Here is a 24,404-nt window from a genome sequence, read left to right on the forward strand (position 1 = left end):
TCTCGCTCTGATAAACAAAATCTAAAACTTTCTTCTCAAAGGAGAATCGAGCCATGTGTTTTTAAACCTCACATGTACGATTTTGGAACAGTCTGTGACAAAATGGTCTGTCCTCTCAAGAACGCACACGAAGAATGATACAAATTAGATATCGAACCGCAGTGGATTACGATAAGAAAAATGATGATAGATAAAAAGCCTTCAATGTATGTGCTTACGTTATACAAAATGTTTTGTACAATTTCATTTCATTATCTAATCAATTATTTATTGTTATATTATATAAGATTTATAAGATTATTTCCCGGTAAATTCAAGCGCGCAAATTTGACGCGCAATTCTGAGTACAGAATATGGACGAGTACAGAGTTCTTGTTTCTGAACAAAAAAAGGACTTAATTGACGTAACACTAATCACTGATGAATGAAAACAATGATCGCGATATTCTCTCGATTCTCTACACCGTATTCACTTCCGAGTGCATAGAACTCCATGCTGACTAAACGCGGTCAGCCCAATGCCCTCGTCTTACTTTCTTTCGCTAGTATAATCGCTCGTGTTGTTGCACCAGCGTAAAATTACGCGAACGGCGGCGACCGTCATAATCGAAAGAATTCGCGTGTGTATAAAAGTGCCAGTTGCAATCGCGCGATTTTGAAATTGATCGAAATGAGCAAAAAGTTGCAGGGAGTAAACGCGCGCGATAAATGCTGCCGCAATTACATCAGGATTAAAGTGCCTTGACTTCGCCAACTCAACGTTTACTTTTCTATTCAAATTCGATCAAACGTTAACACACATCATAAACTTTTCTTGCGCTCCTGTGAATTTAAAATTAATTTTTTTCTTCAAGAGAACGTCGTTACGGAAGGATCGGTTTCCTAACTTTCTAACTTACATTAATTAAATATATTTGCGAGCAACTAGTAAATTAAACTGTTGCCGAAATAAAGTTGTTGAGAAATTCAACGAAGAATATAAAGTTTCATTATTTGCTCGAGTTAAGTAAAGTTAATTGCTTCGCTATTTAAATGTAAGTCGACAGAAATTGGACACTTTGTATAAATGAAAAATGCGACATAAACAAAGTTATAACAACAAGTATAACAACAAGTATATAATCCTGATGCAGTCAAACAACAATCCTTATGTACCATGTTAAGGTTTATTTACGAATATGATGAAAAATATAATGTCGTAATCACATATAATTTTCTCGAGTGCGCACTAATCCGCTATATATATTTTCTTTCGTAATTAATGTATTTCTTTCTTTCCCCTTCCATCTCTTTTATAAAAGAAAAGATTATCAAAGTTATCAATTGTGTGGTATTCTTAATAGAAGATTGGCGCTTTTTATGTATATAATTTCGTAAATATAAATGTGAAAAAGGATAAGGAAAAGGATAAGGAAAAATATAAAAAAAATTGTCTCTTTATAAAGACGTCCAGACGGTCATGGCAACGATCGAAGGTCACGACTGAGTGTTGTAATCAGGCCATGGCATTGTCTTGGAAGTTGAGCTTCAGGCTTGTTTCTCTTTCTCAATAATTGTTGTCTTTACGGTGCTTACAGTATCCTAAGAAAAAGATACAGACAAAACGTATTGACGAATAAGATAGAAGAGGAATAAAATATTCAGGAATAAGAGATTTTCAGTCCAGATTTTTTTTAAAAAATCTTTGTGCAAAGTTAATTCTTCCTCCGTAAAATTTTTATTACGAATGATTTTTATCAATAAACGATTAAGAGTAGAATTGATATAAACTTACATTAATGTCGGTCAATTTATTCATTTCCTGCAAAGAGATAAAATATTATATAATAATTAATGTTAAAGTTGTTATATTTAATTAATATTTATTTTTTTAAATAAATATTAATTGTGATCAAATTAATTAATAATTTAATTAGCTATATAAGCCCAACATTATTTATATTTCAATATACATACAATGTATTATTCTGCGAGAAAACGAGATATGCGTCACAAAACGTTACTAATCGATAAAAAACATCAATATTAAAGTTGTGTTATTACTGTATAGTAAATCTCATTTAGTCAAACATTATTATTCTTATTATGATGATGAGTATCAGTTTGCCTTACCAGTTTTTTAACGGCATCTTTGTCTCTGATAATTCGTTTCCATGTTGGCAGTTTTTGCGAGAAAATTTCGATCGGCAAGTGCGAGACGATTGGAATATCGCGTTTCTGTTGATTCGCGCATTCTGGCTCGTGGCAATTGTTCATGATCATTTTCTTAATCGTGATCAGAAGTTCCTCGATCGTCGTTACTTCTCGGAGGATTTCATTATTCGATCCTTGTGCGACAAACGGTACAAATGTCTTGTTTCCGGCACAGATTTGCGTCATAACTAAGAGAGTATCCTTCGGAGTCTGTATCAGCAAAATAATATTTAACATAAAGAGCTCTTATTATAAAAAATAATTATGTAAAACTAAGTAATCATCTTTTTATTGCGTTGAGGATATTAATATACAAGCATAATTAATATCTGAGATAGATAATTCTAGTAAAATGCAAATTGAGTAGATGTTCTACACTGAGAAAAAAATCTGGTTGCATTAATTAGAATTCTGATAGATTCAACTAGTATGTCTGTTGGAAAATGGACGAACCAGAATTCTTGTAGGAATTACCAGATTAATCTGATTAATTTCTTCCTGTTAAATTTACCAAATTTTCTGGTTAATAATACTAAATTCACCAAGTCGTCTAAAATTTTTTCCATCTAATCTCAAAAGTCTGTTTAATATTCTGAATTCCAACACGATTATTGCATAAATTCAATCCAGATTATTGAATAAATTATTCTAAGTTCAGTTTGTTAGAGATCAAACTAATAAACAGTGATGCAAGAAGAGGATGCAGCTCAAACATACACAATCAGAGAGCTAGCGTCCTTTTTCTGGCACTACTGCTAAGAGAAAAGAAATATACTTTGGATTTAGTGTTAATACTAGTTCTTTATATACATTTTTTATGGCAAATATTAAATATGAGTTAAGTTAAAAGTAGCTCGCCGCCTAGCGGCAAGCAAAGAAATTAATGTAACAAGAAATTTTATAGATCCAACCAGAAAATACTAACCAAATCCTTATAGTAAAATCTATTAAACGTTCTAGTTATAAAAAATCGAGTCTTATCATGATAACTAATAATTCTTGTTTGATTTAACCAAAATGTCTTCAATCATATACGTCTTGTTGATGACAATCAAATGATTTTTCTCAGTGTAGCAATTGTTAAAATGCAAAATTTTATAATAATAATAAATTTTATTATAATGATATTTAATGAAACACACAAGAATTACTTCACGTTGTATAAGATCGACAATGACAGCTTGTTCGCTTCTCGGCACGATAGCGACCAACATGTAACCATTATTGTTTGAAATAGATTTGAGTTTCTTGATAGTTTTTTCGATTAAATTAGTTATAGTTGGCTTAGGAGGAAACGATCTGTGCAATGAAAAATCGTCTTGGGATGTATCACGGTTTCTCTCCAACAATTCGAGCAGAGATCGGAAGATTGCCATTCTAATTTTGGAGAACATATCAAAAACATCCCATGTACTACCATAATTCACCACTGAAAAAATATATTCGTTCACAATTTTTTCTTTAAATTAACTGAAAATTATTAAGTATTATATATTGCTTCATGTTTTATATTTAGAATTGTTATTGAAATTGTCGGAATTAATGTTTCATTTAATTATTTAATTCTATCTCTTTCATATATTTTTAGTTTCAGATATAATTAAAATACTATATATTAAAAAACAATATATTAAAAAATTTTGAATATTATTAACAAAATTAATAAGATTATTTTTTTTATTCATTTGTTTCTTTGTATATTCTGTTTTGATTTACCTTCTATTTTAGGATCATCTGTAACCAAAGAAGGGACAGATTTTGCTCGATCGCTCAGATCGATGATTTGCCAGGCATCGTTAAAATCATGTTTGTTCTTCTGCAGTTCTAACTTTACGTCGCTATCATTAGATATATCAAATTCATTTTCAGGAAAGAACGGAATAGAGAAGTTGCTACCGGAAACTACGCCTATGATCAAAGATATCCGATATAAAATTAATAATCGATATAAGAAATGTATTATATTATTTAAGATTTCAGATTTAACACACATTTTCTAAAGTATATATTTTATAGATATTATATATATTTTTGGATATTTAAATTTTTTATTATTTGATAAACGAAATTTTTAGTAGACCTGTTGCCATTCCTCTCTCTTGTCTCGCCCAGGACAACAATTCTCCGATATTTGAACGAAGAATACGATCGCAATCGCAATCTTTTTCTTTATTATCAGAAATCAATGCATTATCCAAGGAGATATCAGTAATCTTTGTCTTGTTATGACATTTCTAATTAACGATATTTATTATACATGAACGTTTATGCATACATATAAATAGATTTAACGATATTAATTTTGCACAATTCGATTCTCAGACTTGAATCATGAAATGTGAATAAAAAAATTAATACCAATGATTCAAATTTTTCATAATATAAATATTAAAAGTAGAAATTAAATACTATAATTCTTTCAGATTCTTAAACATAACAAATCTAAAAATAAATTTATCATTTTAATCATTCTGATTCGATTATATTTTTATCAAAATATAAATTTTGTTTTTGTTATAATTAAAAATATTTAAATACATTTTCATAAATAATATATTTTGATTCTGATTATTATAAAATGTAGACAAAAAAATAAACAATAAAAGCGAAATTTAATTATTTACTTTGCATTATTTGAGAAATGGCTAATATGATTAAGAGAGTACTTGAAGAGATCCTTTAATCGCAAAGGGTAATATATTCTCGTGGTCTTCCCATAGGTCCTTTTCTCTTTTCTCATCCTGATTCCTCTCGTCGATTAAAAGAAAAATGACATTTCGCGGAATAATGGCAACACTAGTATTTCCTTTGGAAGAATCAGACATATCATTTCTCATTGTCGATGCTGTGTCATTAATGAGTTTTATCCCGATCTCTGTACTCTCAGTTGTCGCTCTCTTATCGCGTGTCTGATTCTCCGCCATTCTCTCCGTCAGTTTTGTCGACACTTTCGCATCCGCAGCTTGCAAAATTCTATTCGTATTTGTCACTTGCATCTTACCGTTCAACGCGGAGCTGGCTCTTTGATAAGCGTCCAAAGACGGTGCCATGTCCCACATGGGTTGCATAAGCGCTGTTGATAAAAAGTGTAACATAAATCACTAATACAAGTATGTAATTACAGCGGATTTTTCTAAAAAAATGTATTTAAAGAATATTACACACATTACACATATTACATCTATTATGCATTTATATGGTGCACATATTTTTCGAAAAAAATATGAAACACGCAGAGACTTGTTGTAAAATAGTAAATCCTGAAGAACGACATTGGGAGTCAATTGAATAATGTTTTGTGTAATTGACGCACTTTGTATTTTATCACTCTTAATTATAATTACAAATGTGAGTATTTAAACGGAATAAAGAAAAAAACAAAGATTGACGTCCGATACCTGAACGATCCATTGTGAACCCAAAGGAACACGTCATCGCCGACCATAGTACCACAATGATACCAAGATGAAACATAGTGTCTTCTCTTATATAAATCAAATTAACGTTGTTATTAAAATGCGCAATTTAGTGACAATTATAAAATTCTCTTATCATGTATGTAATCTATAATGTATGTACCGTTCACTTCCGTGCAATTGATTTCTGATAAAATCGTAAGAGAGCACAAAAATGCAAAATTAAGCGGTTCTTTGCTTTTCTGGATTCGTCGTTTAATCTTGGTAATTGCTACGTGAGAAAATATGTCCTTATTTTCCTTTAAAAAAAATAACTAGATTACGTTGTCGCTAATCAACAAAATCGGTTGCCTAAACAACCAAATGAATTATTATCGATAAAAATACTACATTAGAACATAGAAAATACTAGAAAATACTGTACTACAGTAAAACATTACAAATATTTGTAGAACATTTAGTTTCTTTTATTATATAATATAATTTAAAAAAAAACATATATATATATATGGAAAAAATGTAATAAATAATTATATATTATATAAGATGAAGAGAGTCGCAGCGCACAAGTGCAATATTAGTATCGTCAAATTTTTTTCATAGTTTAATAATAACAGTTAATCGGAAAACAGACAATAATATACTTTGAGACTTTCGAGTATCAACATAATATGTATTTTTTAGAGAAGACGAGATTTTCATAAATAAAACACTTGACATTGAAAATTTTTATAACACTATAATTCATAATGAGTATAATTAATAATTAATAATTAATGTGTGTGTGGACTATTGGATCATCATGCTAGGATAAGGACTAGAGTTCTAAATAATAAAGTATTCGTTAGTATATAATTTACGATCCATGCTCTTAAGCCGTGACGCGACCCCTGTTTTAAGTCGATATGTGACATATTTAACCGTTGAGACTTACATAGGTCAGCCGACGGTGAACTACACTCAGCCGATTTGTACTATTTGTTTTACGTCATTCATTTCGTATGCATCCGCACTTTACGTACAAATCATTTATCTTCATCGACCAACTCCAACTTACGTACGTGATGACGGTATTCTAGTAAGTTGCGTCCGCAAGGATTTACGCGTGTAAATTTTTCTACGCAAAATATTCCACATATTTAAAAAAAAAATGAATTATCGCGCGATCTATATTTCCTATAAAAAATTTATCGCATAATCTTTGTTTAAAATCTATCATTAAAATTAAACGCAACTAACCGTAAGAAATATTATAAATATTAGTAAATAAGATATGAATATTAATAAATAAAATGAAGAGAAATGGATATTAATAAATAAAATGAAGAGAATTGTTATCAAATTTTGTTTGCAATATATGCTTCAGTATAAGAATCGCTTAATAAAAATATATTAAGAGGGAAAATATCAATATTACATTAAAGATAGAACGTATTAATACAAGTTCATTCTTGTGATGGATTTTTTATTTTATATCGACGCAAGCTTGAGCTATTAATTATCATCTCTTTCAATCGATATCACTATCAAATTTAAACTGGTAAAAAAGAAGTTAAAAAGATCAACGCAATGAAATTATCTCGGTAAGGTGCTTTAAAATAATTATAAGATAAACAATCAGATCAACAATACGAATGTTTGGTAAGCGTCATTTCACGCTTCATTTCACCAGTTGCTGCTCTAAGGCATCTTGGAACTTTTAGAATGTTTTTCTTCGTTAAAACTTTCTTTATGTTGAAAACTGCATGGAGCACACGACAGCGTGCGATCTGAATTATTAAGAAGATTATAGACCCTTACATTGCCGGGGGATGGTGCAAGAAGCGATATGGCGTCGGAGGAACATCGCGCGGCGCACGACAACGCGGTCCGTGCCTAGTTACCAAGCCCCGATTGGTCCACGTTTGGTACCTACCCTGCTGGAAGGGGTTTCCTTCCGAGGGTGGTGGCGGCAACAGTGGTCAGGTCATAGCCGAGGATTGGAAGAAGACGGACAGGAGCAGAGGGTACTTAGACCTCAGCCAAAGAGACTACTACTGTTCGCAAACAACGAGAATCTATCGCAAAACAACGACTGATGGCAGGCCGGCTAGTTAGTTTGCTTTTCTTCGTTCTTCTCGTATATCTAGCACGATTGCTACAACGTAATCGCGAGGCACTGAAGGCCGCGTCATAATTCACAGCGGAATTAAAGATTTTTTTCTCGTCATCTTGGATATATCGAAGCAATCAAGGTAAGACTTAATAACGAAAGGAGTGCTTTCCGTGTAAAATCAAAGTTGAAAAAATATTTGAAAGACACTTTAAAGAAATGTTTGAAATTTTAGAATATTTTGACAGTCACTGTGTTAAACGTTCGTCTTTTTCTAAAAAGCTAAAAGTCATATATAAATATCTAAAGATCGTCATAAGCATCAAAAAACTTTTACTAAAGCTTTTACTAAATATTGTATCGTCTGTTAACTAAAATCTAAAGCTATCTAAAATATCGGGAGAACCTTTGTGAGATTCTTTAAAGTACGTTTGTGTTATTTGCGAATAAACATTGAAAAAATCCGATTTAGCGACGTACGATTTTACGCGGAAGAAGAATCGCTTCTAGAAATTTCGTTGGCACATGTATGTTTAGTAGTCTTGTGACAAATATGATGCGCGTTAACGCTAGCTGTAGAGCTACTAACAAATTTTAACGACGATTTATTTACTCGCAGATGATGAAGATGAAACAGCAGCAGGGCCTTGTGGCTGATCTATATCCCAATATAAGGGTCATGAAGATGTTTGGACATTTCGTATTCAACTATTATGATGATAATTCGTCCAAGTACTTGCATAAAGTGTATTGCTGCGTAAGTATATTATGTATTTTGACATGTTTACGCATAAATTCATTCACAAAGTTTCATTCTCGTTTAAATTCTAAAATTATCGAGATATTTAATTTACAAATTTAATTGATAATTATGGAAAACGATATTATTTTTTGTTTATCTTCAAGTAATTATAATTCAAGTATTTTAAAATTGGAAATATCTGGATACCGTTATTCCTTCTAGGTGAATTTATTCCTACTGCTGTTGCAATTTGGCCTGTGCGCTGTGAATCTGATAATCGAGAGTGCCGACGTCGATGATCTCACGGCTAACACGATCACTCTCCTCTTCTTTACGCACAGCATCGTCAAGGTCGTCTATTTTGCCGTGAGGAGCAAATATTTCTATAGAACGTGGGCGATATGGAACAATCCAAATTCCCATCCACTTTTCGCCGAGAGCAACGCCCGATATCACGCAATCGCTTTGAAAAAGATGAGGCTGCTCCTCTTCTTAGTCGGTGCTACTACCGTGCTCACTGCGATTGCTTGGACCGTTCTCACCTTCTTTGAGCATCCGATCAGAAAACTTGTAGATCCGGTCACGAACGAGACGACGATTATCGAGGTAATGATTCAGTTGTGGCAAATTTATTTTTCAATGAAAAATTTAAGAATCGATTTTAATAATAATGATACTTAATTATCTATACTTTAATTAATTTTATAATTAGTATAATTAGTATAATATAAATCATACATAGTATATAATAATTTTTCTAAACATATTTTCAAATATATTTCTTTACTTTTTTTAAATATACGATGTGTATATTGTACATACGCAATCGTGTTGTCTAATTTTATTCCACGTTTATGATAAAATTTACTCTTTCTGATACACATAGTTACCGCAACTGTTGGTCCGCTCGTTCTATCCGTTTGATGCCAGTAGAGGGATAAAACACATATTGGTGCTCATATATCAATTCTATTGGGTGCTCTTCATGCTTATTAACGCCAATTCGTTGGATGTACTTTTCTGCTCATGGCTGCTATTTGCCTGCGAACAGCTGCAACATCTGAAACAGATCATGAAACCTCTTATGGAACTGAGCGCAACTTTGGATACCGTGGTTCCTAATAGCAGTGAACTCTTCAAGGTATACCGAATTTCTTCTAATATTATATCTCATCTTTAGAATCTAGATTGATGTACAAAGTCTAAAAGTTATCTTTCGAGATTCAAATTATCTTTCAATCAGTATAAAATTTCATTTTTTTTACTTGACATATTTTGACATGTATAATTTATATAGACATTTTTTATTATTATAATTATCTGTAAAAGAATATGGAAAAAATCAATAATTAAACAACGCAAAGATCTAAACAATGATTTTATCATTTATCGAATTTTACATGCAAATGATTCTTTTTTGTACAGGCCGGTAGCGCGGATCATCTCCGCGAATCGGAAAACAATCAGTCTCAGTTACCAGCACCACCCCAGGGCGACAGCATGCTAGATCTCGATCTTCGTAACATATACAGCAATCGGCAGGATTTCACGGCGACCTTCCGGCCGACCGCTGGTATGACCTTCAACGGGGGCGTGGGACCGAATGGGTTAACGAAGAAGCAAGAGATGCTCGTGAGAAGCGCCATCAAATATTGGGTGGAGAGACACAAACATATTGTCAGGTGAGTCTGTTAATCTTGTTGGAATCGTTTGACAAGTCGTTAACTTTCAATCGATATCGTTTCTCACGACGTATTTGTAATATATTATATAATAAGAGGAGTCGCAGGCTAAATCGCGTGCGAGATAAAAGATTCAGTATCGGGTATCATGATGAGAGATGCAAGCTGCCCCCGTACTCTACTTACCTACTGAAGACGTATAATTAATTCATGCGATTCTTCTACTCTATGAGTCAACGACGGATCATTTCTTTGAAAGTCATCTGCATCTTATGTAGACTAGTGACCCAGAATCTTGTACAAATTGCACGTCTTCCCGGCAAATGTATAAAGTATTTAGTATATAGAGGCATCATATTGACCCCACAGAACCGTGCTAACTACCCCTCAATTATTAAGAAACTCATGCAACAAAGTTACCAAATGTTGCGCAATTTAATCGTAAATATTCTTCATATATTTCATAAATATTAAAAATATATATTTTTGACATTAGCTATTAGCTTATTTTTTACATTAGCTATTTAATATTTGACATATAATATTTGCTATATATTAATTTAATAGTAACTTGATACACATTGGTAAAATAAAAAATTTATGATTTTAATCGGAGAATAGTAATGAGAAGATTAACGAGAAAGCAATTTTAAATAAAAAATACATTACAAGATACTCTTTGCTTTAACATACGTAATAACGTAATTATTATGCAAGATTTCAAAGTCTATAAAACTCCTAATATTTGTTCCGATAGTTTCATGGTATTTTAACAACAATTATTGATCGTAGCTATAATATCACTTTGTCATACATGTGCAAAGTATTTAACACACAAATGAACAGAAAGTTTGTTAAACATGGTATGAAAACGCTCGCATGATAGTTATATTTCAGTGTACAGTTAGGTTTCATCAAAAGTTAATTGAAAAATCGACATTACGTATTAACGCTACTCGTTAAACTTCGCAATTTTAAAATTGAACCTGTCAATTTAAAGCAACGTGTTCAATTTTAAAAAAGTCAATATTAATTATAAATAAATCAAAAAGAAAAAGAGCTAATGAGAACAAAGCAGAATTAAAGCACAATTAATTATTTTATTAAAAATTCCTCTTTAATTATTTTGATTCTTTTTTTTAATCATCCTCAGTAAAAATTAAAAAAAATCGTTTGCCAATAAAAGAAAAAAAGGAACAACTAATTTGCGCTTTAATTAGTGCGCTGTTTCTAGCCCATTTCCTTTTCAAATTTATTTATTTAGTATATCAGAAACTTTTCGTTGCTTAATTATAAATATCGACATGTGTTACACGTGTTTTTTAAGCATAAATAAAATGCAGTTTGAATAACGGTTTATTTTCAATGTCCGATAACTGAATAATATAGGATTGTCGTACCATAATTTTGCCAAAACAAAAAAAAAATCAAAAAAAGATCTTTATCTTTTTTTTTAAATATATCATACTTTGTAAAATTTGTAAAATTCCGTACATACGAAAGGCACGATCGGCGCAACACGTAAAATTGCTCCTCGAGAAAGAACGGCGCGAACGGATGCCGTGTTCCTGTAGGTTCGTGGGGGGTGCCGAAGCCACTCGTCGGTTGGCGCACGGGATGCGCGTATTCCCACGGTGGTGAAGTATTTATTTCTAAGAAAGCGCGATATTGACCGCAACGGGGGTCGTGTATTGTACGGACTGTGCGATTCACGGGGGGGATGTTCGTATTCACCTCTCGCGTTCACGTGTACGTGAATGCGCACACGTGGTTCGCGTGCCCCACGCGCGATGACAGAACTTTTTTGTCCACAAAAGTTGTGATCTTTCGGATAACGTTTCGCGCCCGTTTTGTTGCGTTTCGTTTCGAAAAAATTATCCTCCTCGCGTGACAGCGGGATTTTAATTTATCGATTTAAATTAATTTTATTATTTTTTTAATATTTTTTAATGTATCTCTCCTTGATAAATTAATCTCGATTGACAATTTTGATACTCCAAATATCGACACTCTTCAATTATCACGCGAGAGTCTATCTCTAATAAATTTATAAATTTCTCTTTTTTCTATTTTAATTTCTTTTTTGTTTCCAGTTATAAGATCCATTTCATGAGATAATTCTAAAAAAGTTGCAAATTAATCTTAAAATTGTTATAAAAATTATTACTGTTGAAATAATAAAGATTTGTGTCATCACCTTTGCATATCGGAAATTAAATATATTGACCGCAACGGAGGTCATATGCTATAAGTTAAACTGAAGTGATCTAAGGGAATAAAATATGTGTACGATGTATCGCAACAAAATGAATATTTATATAATTCAGAATTTCATATCTTCACGGGAGGAAATAATAATTTTTAAAAACGTTGAACGTATTTGCGTACGTTTTACAGATTTGACCTCAGCGTGACACGGTATAGACTATTGCATTTTCTTCAAGGCGTTTCGACATATCGATCAATCACTTACAGGGAACAACGTTAACTTGATGAACAGTCGATGAAATAGGATATAATACGTGGTGAAACGAAAGACATTTGTCCGTCGTTATTCAACTTAGTTCTAATCACTTAGTTTAGTATGAAAATCAAGGGTGACGTGCCTATGGACGGATATTACGAATACATCTTTTATAAGCCGTTTTTCAATGGTTCTTAATGACGACATAAGTCAATTTATTCAAAAATGTCATTCATTTAATAATCGATTAATTAGCATTTAATGTGATAATAATTATTGTTTTCCCTGTAGATTGGTCACCGCAGTTGGAGACGCGTACGGTTTCGCGCTTCTGCTTCACATGTTAACGACGACCATTACTTTGACGTTACTCGCCTACCAAGCGACAAAGGTGAGCGTTGTCTGGTCATATTTTTTTTCAAGGTTCTGAACAAATGACTTATCGATCATATAAATTAGTAAAGCAAGAAATGCAAAGTCGATGAGGTTAAATATCGAGCTCGAATATCTGAATATATAAGAATTAGAATTTATACTAATACGTTTGAATCTTGAATGCTACAGGTGAATGGTATAAATGTTTACGCGGCCTCCACGATCGGCTATGTACTTTACACGTTTGGCCAAGTCTTCTTGTTCTGCATATTTGGAAATCGCTTGATAGAAGAGGTACGTAAACAAGGGGATTTAAAATTTTCTAAAATTTGAGAATAAGATTATATGAATAAGATTATACTTGAAAAAAAATATATAAAAAATAATACAATATAAAATATATAAAAAATAAAACAATATATAAAAAATATATAAATTACAAGCGTAAAACGTACAAAAAATTAAAAAATTATATATTACTTGTTGACGTAATTTTTTAGGAAGTATATCGCTAAAAATCTAGAATTAATATTTGTTAAATAATGAAAATCTTTGCGCAGAGTACTTCGGTGATGGAGGCGGCTTATTCTTGCCACTGGTACGATGGATCGGAGGAGGCTAAGACTTTCGTGCAGATTGTGTGTCAACAGTGTCAGAAAGCTATGTCAATATCGGGAGCGAAATTTTTCACGGTGTCTCTAGATCTCTTTGCTTCGGTAAGATTGAAAATTTATATTTCTTAATGATTTTCTTCATTTTATATTTTCGTTAATTCTCCTCCATTAAAATTATAACGAAAAGTTTCTTCAAATATTACAATTCTTTGATGTAATTCTACAGGTACTGGGAGCCGTAGTAACCTACTTCATGGTGTTGGTGCAACTGAAGTGAACATTTGGGTTTGTGCGTTTCAGATACGAACACAGCATCTCGTGTTGCACGTGGCTGTGCGAAATTATATTTTTTAAGATGTTTACAAGGGACCAAATGTGGAGTATTTGTATTCGAAAAGAATTTCCGCAGGGAGAATCCTGCGTTTTTACGAGCGCATATAGTGAAATATTCAGTGAAAAGATTTAAGATTTAAATTACATAAAAATATAAAAAAAAATTATTCTTGCAATTATTTAAAATCATATAGAAGCGATACAGTATAAATATTTTTTTTATCATTATACAAATCAAGGAAAAAATTAAAAGTTTTTCCGTTAACATGTAAATTTTAATGCAGCTCTCTATATGATTTTCTTCTTTGCATTTATCGTGCATACAAGTGCAATAGTGAAAATGATAACATATGTATTCATGTTCGTCTCATGTGCAATTAATTAAATATTAAAATTAAATAAATCTTAATATTTACGGGGAAGATATACGCTAATATTCTTCAAGGTATACTGTGACAGTTGGTGGCGATATGTCGACAATGGAATGATTGAGAATGATTTATTAATACGCGAAAAGGTTATCATTTTTACTTAGTTTTTTCAGCGCGTATTCTAGCATTATTACATTCTCGAGTATTGCTTTTCAAAAATTACATCCAAAAACGATGAGATAAGCGGCGCATGTATGTACATTAACAAGATAGTCTGAATAACATGTAAATAGGATGATTATATTTTTTAGTAATAAGACAGTGCAATCTGTTAAATCGTAATATTAAATTTTAGCAATGGCACATGCTTTATCGTATGTACGCAAGAAGAAGTAATTTGTCTTACATTTAAACGCACGTTAATTTTTTTACAATTATATAATTCTTGTATTCAATATTAAAAATTAGAGTACGTTAATATGTATTGCTATTTATATATATAGATAGATATACAAATTATTTATATAAATGTCATCTTTTTATTATTTTACAAATTTTACAGCTTAATTAATTGTTATATAAAATTTCTTTTTGTTTGCTTTCTATCTTAATTACTTTCAGAGACTTTCTGCCTCTTAGTAATGATAAAATTTTAGGTTTCAGATACATTTTAAGCCCTCTAGCACAGAAAATTCGTTTTGACATGTAATACGATTTGTTAATCTCCATATTTATTGTCACTTAACCCTTCGAAGGAATAGGCTATTCGATTTTATTTCTTATCACCATTCACTAGAAGATTAAAATAAGAATTCGTCGATCAATGAAATATATAACTACATAATTGCGAATTAAATAAAAATCTTTGTCGCCTTATAAAAACGAAAAGAAGATTAGACTTATTTCTCAATGATAAAAAGGTGGCGATATACAATTAATGGAGTCAATTATTTATGATACAATTATCAAATGGTATTCAAGGATTTGGGAATCTAATAAATAAATATATATATATGTATAAATATAGAGGAAATAAGATATATATGATATATATTTTCATTATATATACGTAACACCACACATGTGGATGAACAAACGTATACCTAATGTACCTCGCTTTTTATATTTAATAATAATTCGATGTCTCAAGTAAAAGATAATATTTCGTCACTATATTTCGTCTAACAATAAGATGTCCAAGAGGATATTTGCACCGTGTATGGCTGCTCATTCTAACCGTTATACTATAAATATATATCTTTTATCGATGCGGATATCGTTTTGCGAGACAACGTGAGATATTTTTATGTCCTTTGTCGAGGATATAGTAAGAAATCCGACGTATAGAGACCGAGAATAACGTAATATATTCTAAAGAAAAAACGCACCGTTTTTTTAACGCAAATAGACAAAGGCGATCCGACGATATCCGACCTCGATGTATTTCGATAATTAACGTGTAATTAACATATGTGTATATTACCGTGTAATTAAGTTTAACTGATGACAGTCACAGTATTATGAAATAATTTTTCTTTATGTAAAGCTATATATGTATTATATTTATTTAATAAAATCTTGATATAAACGTTCATAATAAATTCCGAGGTGTTCGAGGAGAATTTATAATCTTATTTTGTACGCTGCCTCGAGAAAGTTTAGAAAATTACGTTTCCGCTGTAATAGTCTTATTGCAAAATATCGTCTTTCATGTTGAATCACGGCACCTGGTAAGAATTCGTTACGCAAGTACTCTCCGTCATAAGACACATTTGTACAACGTTTCTATAAAAGTTATAGAAGGGACGCCGAAACGTATATTCGTTATGATGTAGTAACATCGCGAAAACACTGCTTCATCTTGTCTCAGAAAATTCAATAAATTAGCGAGACTCACGAGTTTCTCTTTATTCGATTCGATTGTTGCTTTCGGAGAACACAATTCTTCTCCTAACACACATAAAACGCCATTGTTTTATATAAATATGATTTACGATAGGATCGACTGTAATTGTGCAAGAGATGCACCTGCAAGAGTTAGCACAAAAATAGAATCGTAGAAACAAAAAAGGATTATATCTTACTTATAATATTATCGAGAAAACGCTGCAACAAACATAAATAAAGAGAATAAATTTTTCCTCCGCAAAGCAATCTTTTATGTTCTTGCTATTAATAAAAATTCAATATGAAATATCGAGATAAGTATTTGGCGTGCAAATAAAGCGAGACACACGCGGCTGCGCGCTCTCTCTTTTTCTCCTTCCGCTCCGGAATTTTTCCAATATTAATAAAATATCGACGTGAGAGAAGGCGCGGAGATATATTATATATATCGAGGTAGAAGGCGAAGCAACAATCTATTGACAGCGCTCGTGAAAATAAGCGTTTAATAAACCAAATGAGAAATTGGCGCGCCCATTGCTTCGACGGTGGGTTCGGAGTCGTACGCAGGCGCAAGCAGGAATCTCCGAGTTTCTAGGGGTAGTTTCGATCGTCCGGGGGATGCCTCTCGAGACGCCTCTACCCTCGTGCGTGCTGTCGCGATGCTGCCGAGGTCTCGCGCCGTCGTTATCGTGACAGTGACACGTCCGCAGATCGCGCGGTGCCAATCTCGCGCGATTGCGTAACTCGAGGGTCGGATCGTCGGAAGACGTCGGGCCTCGATTTCCGGGAGAGGAGATCTTTATGGTCCAACGAAAGGATTCTGCGATCGCACATCGCCGTCGGTAAAAAAAGATGCACCGACTGCGCCGAGGTGAGATCAGCTGCTGGCTCCGTCAAGGACAAGATTGGAAGGATCCGGGATCGATTGTGCGGAACTCGAATGACGATCGTCAGTGACCATCATCCCAGCATCCTCATCGTCATCGTTTCTCATCCGGAAGCAATATATATCAAGCAATACTGGCGCGTGGGTCGCGCACGACACGTCACGACCGCATCCGCTTCAGCGTTTTATCGTCGATTTTCTTATTATTGGAGAGAAATGAAAATGATGAGACAAAGGGAAATTGCATTCGTGTTATCTAGGACGCTTTCATTCACCGAATTTGATCGTGAGTGCGACGAATAGATCGGATATATAGGAGTGCAATTAATGATCTAAGACATTCTGAGGTCGAAGATCAGGAATTAAAGATTGACATAATTAATCACAATTATTATTGTGCGAGTTGTCTCAATCAACGTTGTAAAATCTGAAATGACTTTTTAAGATTCGAAATCTAAAACATTTTTCGATAAAATCGAATACGCACAATAAACACTTGAATTTTCCTATCGCTCTAAAATTTATTATATGAACATTTATATCTTGAAGTAAAATAGAATTGATTATATTGACAAGGAGTGATATACACATATACATACCTACATGAGATGCAACGAGTTACATAATCTATCTATAAAATAATAGAGTATTACAGATGTGTCTTTCTTGGAGACATTGAATCGAAAGGTATGAAACGAGACAAAACGAATATCTATTTGGAGTGAAGCAATACCCAATAGACAATCGAAACCTTTTTATTCGTAGAGTGTTGTCAGAATGTAAACAAGAGTGACATTTAGATTATATTCTAAGAGTTAAAATACAGTGAGATGACTTTTATTAAGAAAAATAACCACATTGGTATTCATTTTAATTATAGATATTTATAATATATCAAAAAAGGATAAAGCAAAAAAGATATAAAAGAGAAAAAAACTGAAAAAGCATAATAGAATGTTGAAGACACTGTTAAGGCAATCGACAAGATTGAATTCACCCTAATCATTAGGAGGCTCAAGCAACGAAATCGCGTCAAAGTTAACCGATACGGGGCAACTTGTGAACATTTTTTTGCGAATCATCGATAACCATAGGTACAAAAACTGCGAGCGGCTGGAGGAGGCGAAGCCTCCCGCCGCAGAAGCACTATCGTAAGTATTATATTCGTAATTTTTTTTCTCTAAATGTCTTATTTGTCTATTATTATAAGATATGCACGAGAGAAATCATTTCATTCTATTAAATAAAATATTATGTAAAATATATTTTATATATATCAATTTGTTATTATATTTCTATATTTCCTCTTACAATTAGTATAATGAAATCTTTAAAGTTTTGAAAAATCGAAGTAGGAAATCTCTTTTCGTGATAAAAGAATTATAAATTATGAAATTTTTTGTAAAAATATTTATCGTAAAGCTCGCTTTTGCGCATCAATTACTTTCAGTCGCATCACGTATTAATATCAGCTAAAATTAATTAAAAGTTTCGATAAAAGCTTGCAGCTATGCATAATTAGAATCCTATATACTATAACATTTTGTTGATGAACGATAGCGAGATGTCTTTCACAAACTTTAACGTAATAATTTGTATGTATTTAATCCGATTACTGCACATCAGTTTACGATAATTTCTTCATCACGTAACGCATTGCTTGAAAAGATTTCAGAAATGTGTTTCGTAAAGGAGAAATTATCATTTAAAGAAAAAAATTCGTCATTAAAATTATATACAATTTGAATGATTTAAAGAGACATTTAAAATATATTTCTGCGATATAATAATCAAGATTATAATATTTAATATAGATATAAATAATTAAGATGAATAATATTTAATACACACACACACACACACATACATATATGGTCGTTGATCCCTGCCTGAGAAGAGACAGAGTATCCCGCAGTTTCTCGTCAGTCGATCGGCGAACTTCGACCGCGAAGGTCGTCTGAACGCGACGAGATAGATGCGCGATGTGAACATTCGTCATTTGCCATCAATCGCGATATTTTAATTCAATCTCATGGATCGCTCGCTGAAAGACAACGAGATACCATCGAGCTCAATCTTGCAAGCGAATAGACGGCTTTTGGGTAAACGAGATTCGCTTGTCAATGACGTTTCAATAAATTCATCGTACTCTATATAAATGCATGTGAGATATTTTTATTTTTATTATGAAGAAAAAACATTGAAGAAATTAATATTAATTTTATTTAACAACGTAAAGATTCTATCACTTTGCTTGTCTTATTTATTAAAACGATATATATTTTTTCATTAATCTGAATATGATTAGTTATTGTATTTGGTTTATCATGTAATATCATAAGCGCACTTAATCTTGTTAATTAATTCAATTATTTAATCATAAATTGAGGATTGATTTCCATTATCAAACGCATTCATCATTCGTTACTTTTATTTATGATAGCGTGTATTGACATATGGTATTCAACTTCAGATAGCGGAATAAAATCTTGTATAATCTTGTTCATAATGAAATATTAATATGCTTCTTTTTATACAGCTTTTAAGTAGTAAATTTATACGGGAATATATCATTTCCATAGACCCAAATTTACATAGAAATATAATTTACATAAATGTCTTTAATCTCGTAAGTCATAAAAACTCTGACTAGATGCTATACGTTTTCATGTGACATATCTTTGTAATTAATATATTATTTATTTTTTTGTAGAATTACAAAATACAAATAATAAAAACTTTTGCGCTACAAACGCATTTTGTTCACACGTGCGATTCCGTAGAGTAAATCTACAAGTAAATACTTGTGTAAAGACAAACGAATCTCGAAAAATACACAATTTATGGATGCGTAAAGCATGTAAAATCCCGCATAAAAGTATTCTCTTTTATTTCATGAATAATATATTTTTATGACGGAAAATTCTATAGAATAATGCCTACCGAGAAGTACTGCAAGATCGACAAAATAAATGTTCAGAAAATACTCCTCCGTGAAGTTTTCTATGGAATGATATTTTATAATACATACGAGACGATATTCTATCGTAACTAACGACTAAAGTTGGGATTTCATCATTCGCTTCTTCCGAAGCGAATTCTAAATAGTATAAATTTATTCCATTGGATCGTTTCGCATCCTCTCTCTTTCTTTCTCTTTCTCTTTCTCTCTCTCTCTCTCTCTCTCTCTCTCTCTCTCTCTCTCTCTCTCTCTCTTTCCTCTTTCTCGTGGACTTATCGTATTTAAAAATTACATCCTCGTAAGAAATGAACAAGGTTTTTTGATCATTTTCGCAGTCTGTGTGATATACTAATTAAACAAGCAATATTTAATAATTTATTGGATTTATCAGATGGCTGCTATATTTACCATTTTTTTGCATAAACAATTTTCTCTCAATTTTATTTACATTTTTAAATCTGTATTATAACAAAATAAGTTCTTTAATTTATATTTAAAAAAATCTTAATTATACTCTTTATATAAAATGTAAAATAGTGTTTTTGAAGATTAAGAATAAAATTTTATTTAATTACATAATATATTACACATATATTTAATAATTCATCGAAATTGTATAATTTGCGAAATTATTCAAAATGACAAGACTCGCTCGCTTATAATATTCCCAAAGATTAAATCCCAGAATTATAAAATCCCTCGACACAGTGTATAGTGAGCAACAAGTTTTTCCTCTACATTGCATGTCGTATATACATATACATACTATTTGCATTTGTTCACAATTCGATTATCTCTGTTGCAGAGCTGGACCTCGATTATTTAGAAAGAAGAGGCGGAAATACAATAACTTACGAAGGCGCCGAAAGCAGCTCGAAAGAGGAGGATAGTCCCGCGGACACATTAGATCGCGTTAAAGTTGTCTTCCTGGGGGCACCCGGCGTGGGAAAAACAAGTATAATCCGAGTAAAGTTCTTTCATAACAGAATCATATCAATTATGTATTTCCCGTGAAAATGTTTTCTATCTTTTATTAATTTATCGGATATTAAACGTACAATGATTATGTGTGCATTGAATTTCTAAATTTAATAAATTTATTCAAATCTTAATTTTAAAAAATTATTCAGCATACAATTATTAACATATAATTTAAAACTTTAATATTTATTTTTGATAAATATATTTTTATTTAAAAGATATTTCTTTATTTTTTTATGAATTATTTTCTATTAATCTGACAGAAAGCAAAAACGCACCGATAACTTTGCAAATATTTTATATTCTATATAAAATGAACGCAATTCTACACGTGTGTGTTTCATATACAATTGACGAAGAAGTGTCGGAATCTTCGTTTCAAAGTCAGGAAGGGAACAAATCGCGGAAACGAGTTGCTCGGGCGCTCGATTCATTTCCGATAGCAGTTTCCGTTTATCGAAGGCGACGATTATCGACTCGCGAGGAAATTAAAAGGCACAACGAATTTCCTAAGGAATGTCGTTCGCTTCTGATGAAAAAATTGTGCCAAATGTCTCTTGTTTAGCGGTTAACATATAAATTCAAGTTTTCAAAATAAATTTTTCGCTAAAGTTTTGCAATTTTACTATAATTCTCTCTACGCTTATTATTTTTACAATGTGATTTTTATAGTGTGATTTTCTAAGTGTAATTTTTATTTATGCTTCCAGCAATTTGTCTGGAGCGAGTTCTCGGAGGAATACACGCCGACCGAGCGACGGGAGACATTTTATCCGAGTGTGGTGCTCGCTGATCGATTATATGAATTGAAGATCACCGATCTGCCGACTATTCCGTACTTCCCAGTTAGCTCGCATTTGGAATGGACCGACTTCCGCTATTACGGATTGCGGAGCGCGACAGCGTACGTGCTCGTGTTTGATCTCAGTAATCAGGACACGTTTCAGGTACGCATTCTTAACGAGAATTTTTACATTAAAGCGTGATAAATTACACACAGATTTGCAAGAGACAGAATTTCATTTCGAAAATTCAGGAAATATGGGGCTTGCGCTTGTCTTTTTTTTCCAAAGTTTTTCCTGAGAGCTTCTTTCTCGTGAAAACTATCGATCGGAGTTACAGCCGATTCGAAGTTGTCGGCATAAAAGTTTGATTATTTGTTTGCTTGGGTGACGAAAGACCGACCTCTTGGGAACAAAACCCAACACCGTTTGCACAAGTTTACTGTTGAATCGATTTTTGCTGACAAGCCAAAAGTACAAAAGACGTTGTGATGTAATAAAAATGTTACACGAGATCAATTAAGATAATTATACATACAAAGCATATAATTAAACTACAAAGAGAAGAAAGACTTTCTAAATCATATGTATCCTATCTAGAAATATTCTAACGTGCACTTTTCAAGCTGTGCAATATTAAAATGACGTATCTATCTCCTCAATGTTTACAAATCAAAATACTGAAAAATATGCAGCTTTAAAAAATATATATATATTTACTCCTTTTATGATTTTTCACGGACGTTTGTTCAGTATATCAGGACGTTACGCGAACAAATCTACGAGGCGCGCGATATGAGAGGAGTACCGCTACTAGTGGTTGGAAATAAGCAGGACGAACTGTCACAGACCGTCGCTTCCGGGACCAGATACAGAGACATTGTGAATCTCGTCCGGAAGCACTGGAGATGTGGATACGTCGAGTGCAGTGCCAGATTTAACTGTCGCGTTGTACAGGTGCGCTTCATATATTATTTATCAATCTCGTCGAGAGATAATCTGTTAAGATAATCTATTATTCTGTCCAAATTAAAATTACCTTTACTCTCCCGCTGCCTTTAATTTAATTATTTTGCTATCTTATTTAGCGGTAAAATTGCTGCAATGAATGATCGAAATTTTTTATATAAAAAAAGTCGAAGAATTCGTCAAATTAAAATTAAACTTGTGGAACTTTTAGAATATCGTGTAAAATTATTTAATTATGCCGTAAAATTCATATTTTATGTTATATGGATTCGTAAAATAATGGCAAACATTTCATAAAGTAAAAATGATTAACAACTACATCTCGATAATTAATAGGTATTTCGAGAACTGATGAAGAGTATTCAGGCGATAGAAGGTAGGCCAAACTCGCCATCCCCCGCGGCTTCGCAACCGATGCGATCTTACCCACACGACACCGGCGAGAAGTGCATTCTTCTCTGACATTGAGATTAAATCATATTCCCTGCGAGGTCATACGAGAATATCACGCGATCGCGCACGAAAATGCGCTTTTCGATAGATGTACAATACCCGATAAGATTCATCGTCGATTTAGCGTGTATTATTGGATCTCAAGCAATGAAGACTTGCTCAATAAAGAGCACATCGATCGACGAAAATCGAAAGCAATAGACGTCATACAGACGGTTCTTCTAAAGCTGCAGAGTCGAACGCGCGCAAATGTATGAGCGAGAAGACGTGACTTCGGAATAAGCGACAATAATAATTGAAATTTCGAAAATATTAATAATCGAGAAAACGTCAACGGTAAATTCGTTGTAAATTTCAATCGAATGTATAAAAGATTTTCTAATATAACAAATCATTCACTAAGATTTCTAGATTCTAATGGAAAGAATTCATTTCTTTACAGTATTATATTTTTTGTATTCACATTCATGTGTATGTCGAAAGATTATATTTCCTTATATAAATCACAAATTATGACGCGCACATCGTGTGATGTTTAATGAATCAAAATTATATATCGATTTTTCTCCGAAAAAGATGAAATCGTGCCAATAGGAACATTCGGCAATAATGGACAAATGATGAAGAATGCTTCCCGAAGATGGCTTTCCAAACGCGAAGAAAAAGTAACAAGATTATGATAATAAATAAGACGAGAAAATAGCAAAATGCAGCATCGAGTTTCCAGCTCAATTTTATTCTGCATTCTCATGCTGCATTCGGCCTAAATAATATGACGTTATAAAAAGATATTCGCGAAAAGGACGAAGCAATATAGTACATATATATATACATACATACATATATTTTATTATACTCTGTTAAAAGTTAATCGATTATTAATTTAATGTTGAATATATAGTTAGTCATTCGAGAAAGACGTAATCGTTAATATATATTACGAAATGTTATATATATACATATATATTTAGATTATATATATTTAGATTATATATATCGTATATATTAACGTTATTACAGTTTGTATGTATTCTAAGATAAATGCAACATATGCATAGATATATATGCGCGCAATTTAAATAATGAAATAAGACAATTCTCCATAATTAAGTGAGCCATTTTAATCGCTCATATACAACGTGCAGCATGACGTATGCATAATACTCTATACATTAGCAATAGAATGTTAACAGTATTATCTA

The 24,404-nt window shown here is 32.2% G+C and overlaps 3 protein-coding genes across 3 annotated transcripts; 2 read left to right on the forward strand and 1 right to left on the reverse strand.

The window, feature by feature from the left end:
* Window positions 1–1,299: 1,299 nt before the first annotated feature.
* Window positions 1,300–5,778, reverse strand: LOC105249694. The gene is made up of 7 exons (XM_025413969.1): window positions 5,592–5,778; window positions 5,195–5,266; window positions 3,910–4,101; window positions 3,336–3,622; window positions 2,113–2,403; window positions 1,775–1,801; window positions 1,300–1,581 (listed from the first exon to the last, which is right to left on the reverse strand). Exons 1-7 carry the CDS (start codon window positions 5,665–5,667, stop codon window positions 1,528–1,530), a joined length of 999 nt encoding a protein of 332 aa, XP_025269754.1. The 5' UTR covers window positions 5,668–5,778; the 3' UTR covers window positions 1,300–1,527.
* A 1,785-nt stretch (window positions 5,779–7,563) lies between these two features.
* Window positions 7,564–14,062, forward strand: LOC105249684 (odorant receptor coreceptor). The gene is made up of 9 exons (XM_011255339.3): window positions 7,564–7,843; window positions 8,321–8,458; window positions 8,666–9,049; window positions 9,330–9,584; window positions 9,869–10,125; window positions 12,881–12,980; window positions 13,154–13,258; window positions 13,525–13,680; window positions 13,805–14,062. Exons 2-9 carry the CDS (start codon window positions 8,321–8,323, stop codon window positions 13,853–13,855), a joined length of 1,446 nt encoding a protein of 481 aa, XP_011253641.1. The 5' UTR covers window positions 7,564–7,843; the 3' UTR covers window positions 13,856–14,062.
* Window positions 14,063–18,993: 4,931 nt separating this feature from the next.
* On the forward strand, window positions 18,994–24,113 carry LOC105249683 (ras-like protein family member 10B). Its single transcript, XM_025408217.1, has 5 exons — window positions 18,994–19,157; window positions 20,823–20,983; window positions 21,709–21,945; window positions 22,534–22,737; window positions 23,086–24,113. The coding sequence occupies exons 1-5, from the start codon at window positions 19,088–19,090 to the stop codon at window positions 23,209–23,211; spliced, it is 798 nt and encodes a 265-aa protein (XP_025264002.1). The 5' UTR covers window positions 18,994–19,087; the 3' UTR covers window positions 23,212–24,113.
* Window positions 24,114–24,404: the final 291 nt, after the last annotated feature.

The sequence above is a fragment of the Camponotus floridanus genome, unplaced genomic scaffold, assembly GCF_003227725.1.
Source record: "Camponotus floridanus strain SB8 unplaced genomic scaffold, Cflo_v7.5 scaffold1, whole genome shotgun sequence".
NCBI classification, from domain to species: Eukaryota; Metazoa; Arthropoda; class Insecta; order Hymenoptera; family Formicidae; genus Camponotus; species Camponotus floridanus.

What these genes read in the sequence shown, in the direction of transcription:
- LOC105249683 (XM_025408217.1), top strand. Translation starts at nt 19,088, where the DNA reads ATGGATCGCTCGCTGAAAGACAACGAGATACCATCGAGCTCAATCTTG. An exon ending in AGCGAATAGACGGCTTTTGG is followed by an intron (nt 19,158 to 20,822) that starts GTAAACGAGATT and finishes TCTCTGTTGCAG; the next exon opens with AGCTGGACCTCGATTATTTA. An exon ending in TTAACTGTCGCGTTGTACAG is followed by an intron (nt 22,738 to 23,085) that starts GTGCGCTTCATA and finishes GATAATTAATAG; the next exon opens with GTATTTCGAGAACTGATGAA.
- LOC105249694 (XM_025413969.1), bottom strand. Translation starts at nt 5,667, where the DNA reads ATGTTTCATCTTGGTATCATTGTGGTACTATGGTCGGCGATGACGTGT. An exon ending in GTTCACAATGGATCGTTCAG is followed by an intron (nt 5,267 to 5,591) that starts GTATCGGACGTC and finishes TTTTATCAACAG; the next exon opens with CGCTTATGCAACCCATGTGG. An exon ending in AGATGATCCTAAAATAGAAG is followed by an intron (nt 3,623 to 3,909) that starts GTAAATCAAAAC and finishes ATATTTTTTCAG; the next exon opens with TGGTGAATTATGGTAGTACA.
- LOC105249684 (XM_011255339.3), top strand. Translation starts at nt 8,321, where the DNA reads ATGATGAAGATGAAACAGCAGCAGGGCCTTGTGGCTGATCTATATCCC. An exon ending in TCGCCTACCAAGCGACAAAG is followed by an intron (nt 12,981 to 13,153) that starts GTGAGCGTTGTC and finishes TGAATGCTACAG; the next exon opens with GTGAATGGTATAAATGTTTA. An exon ending in GAAATCGCTTGATAGAAGAG is followed by an intron (nt 13,259 to 13,524) that starts GTACGTAAACAA and finishes ATCTTTGCGCAG; the next exon opens with AGTACTTCGGTGATGGAGGC.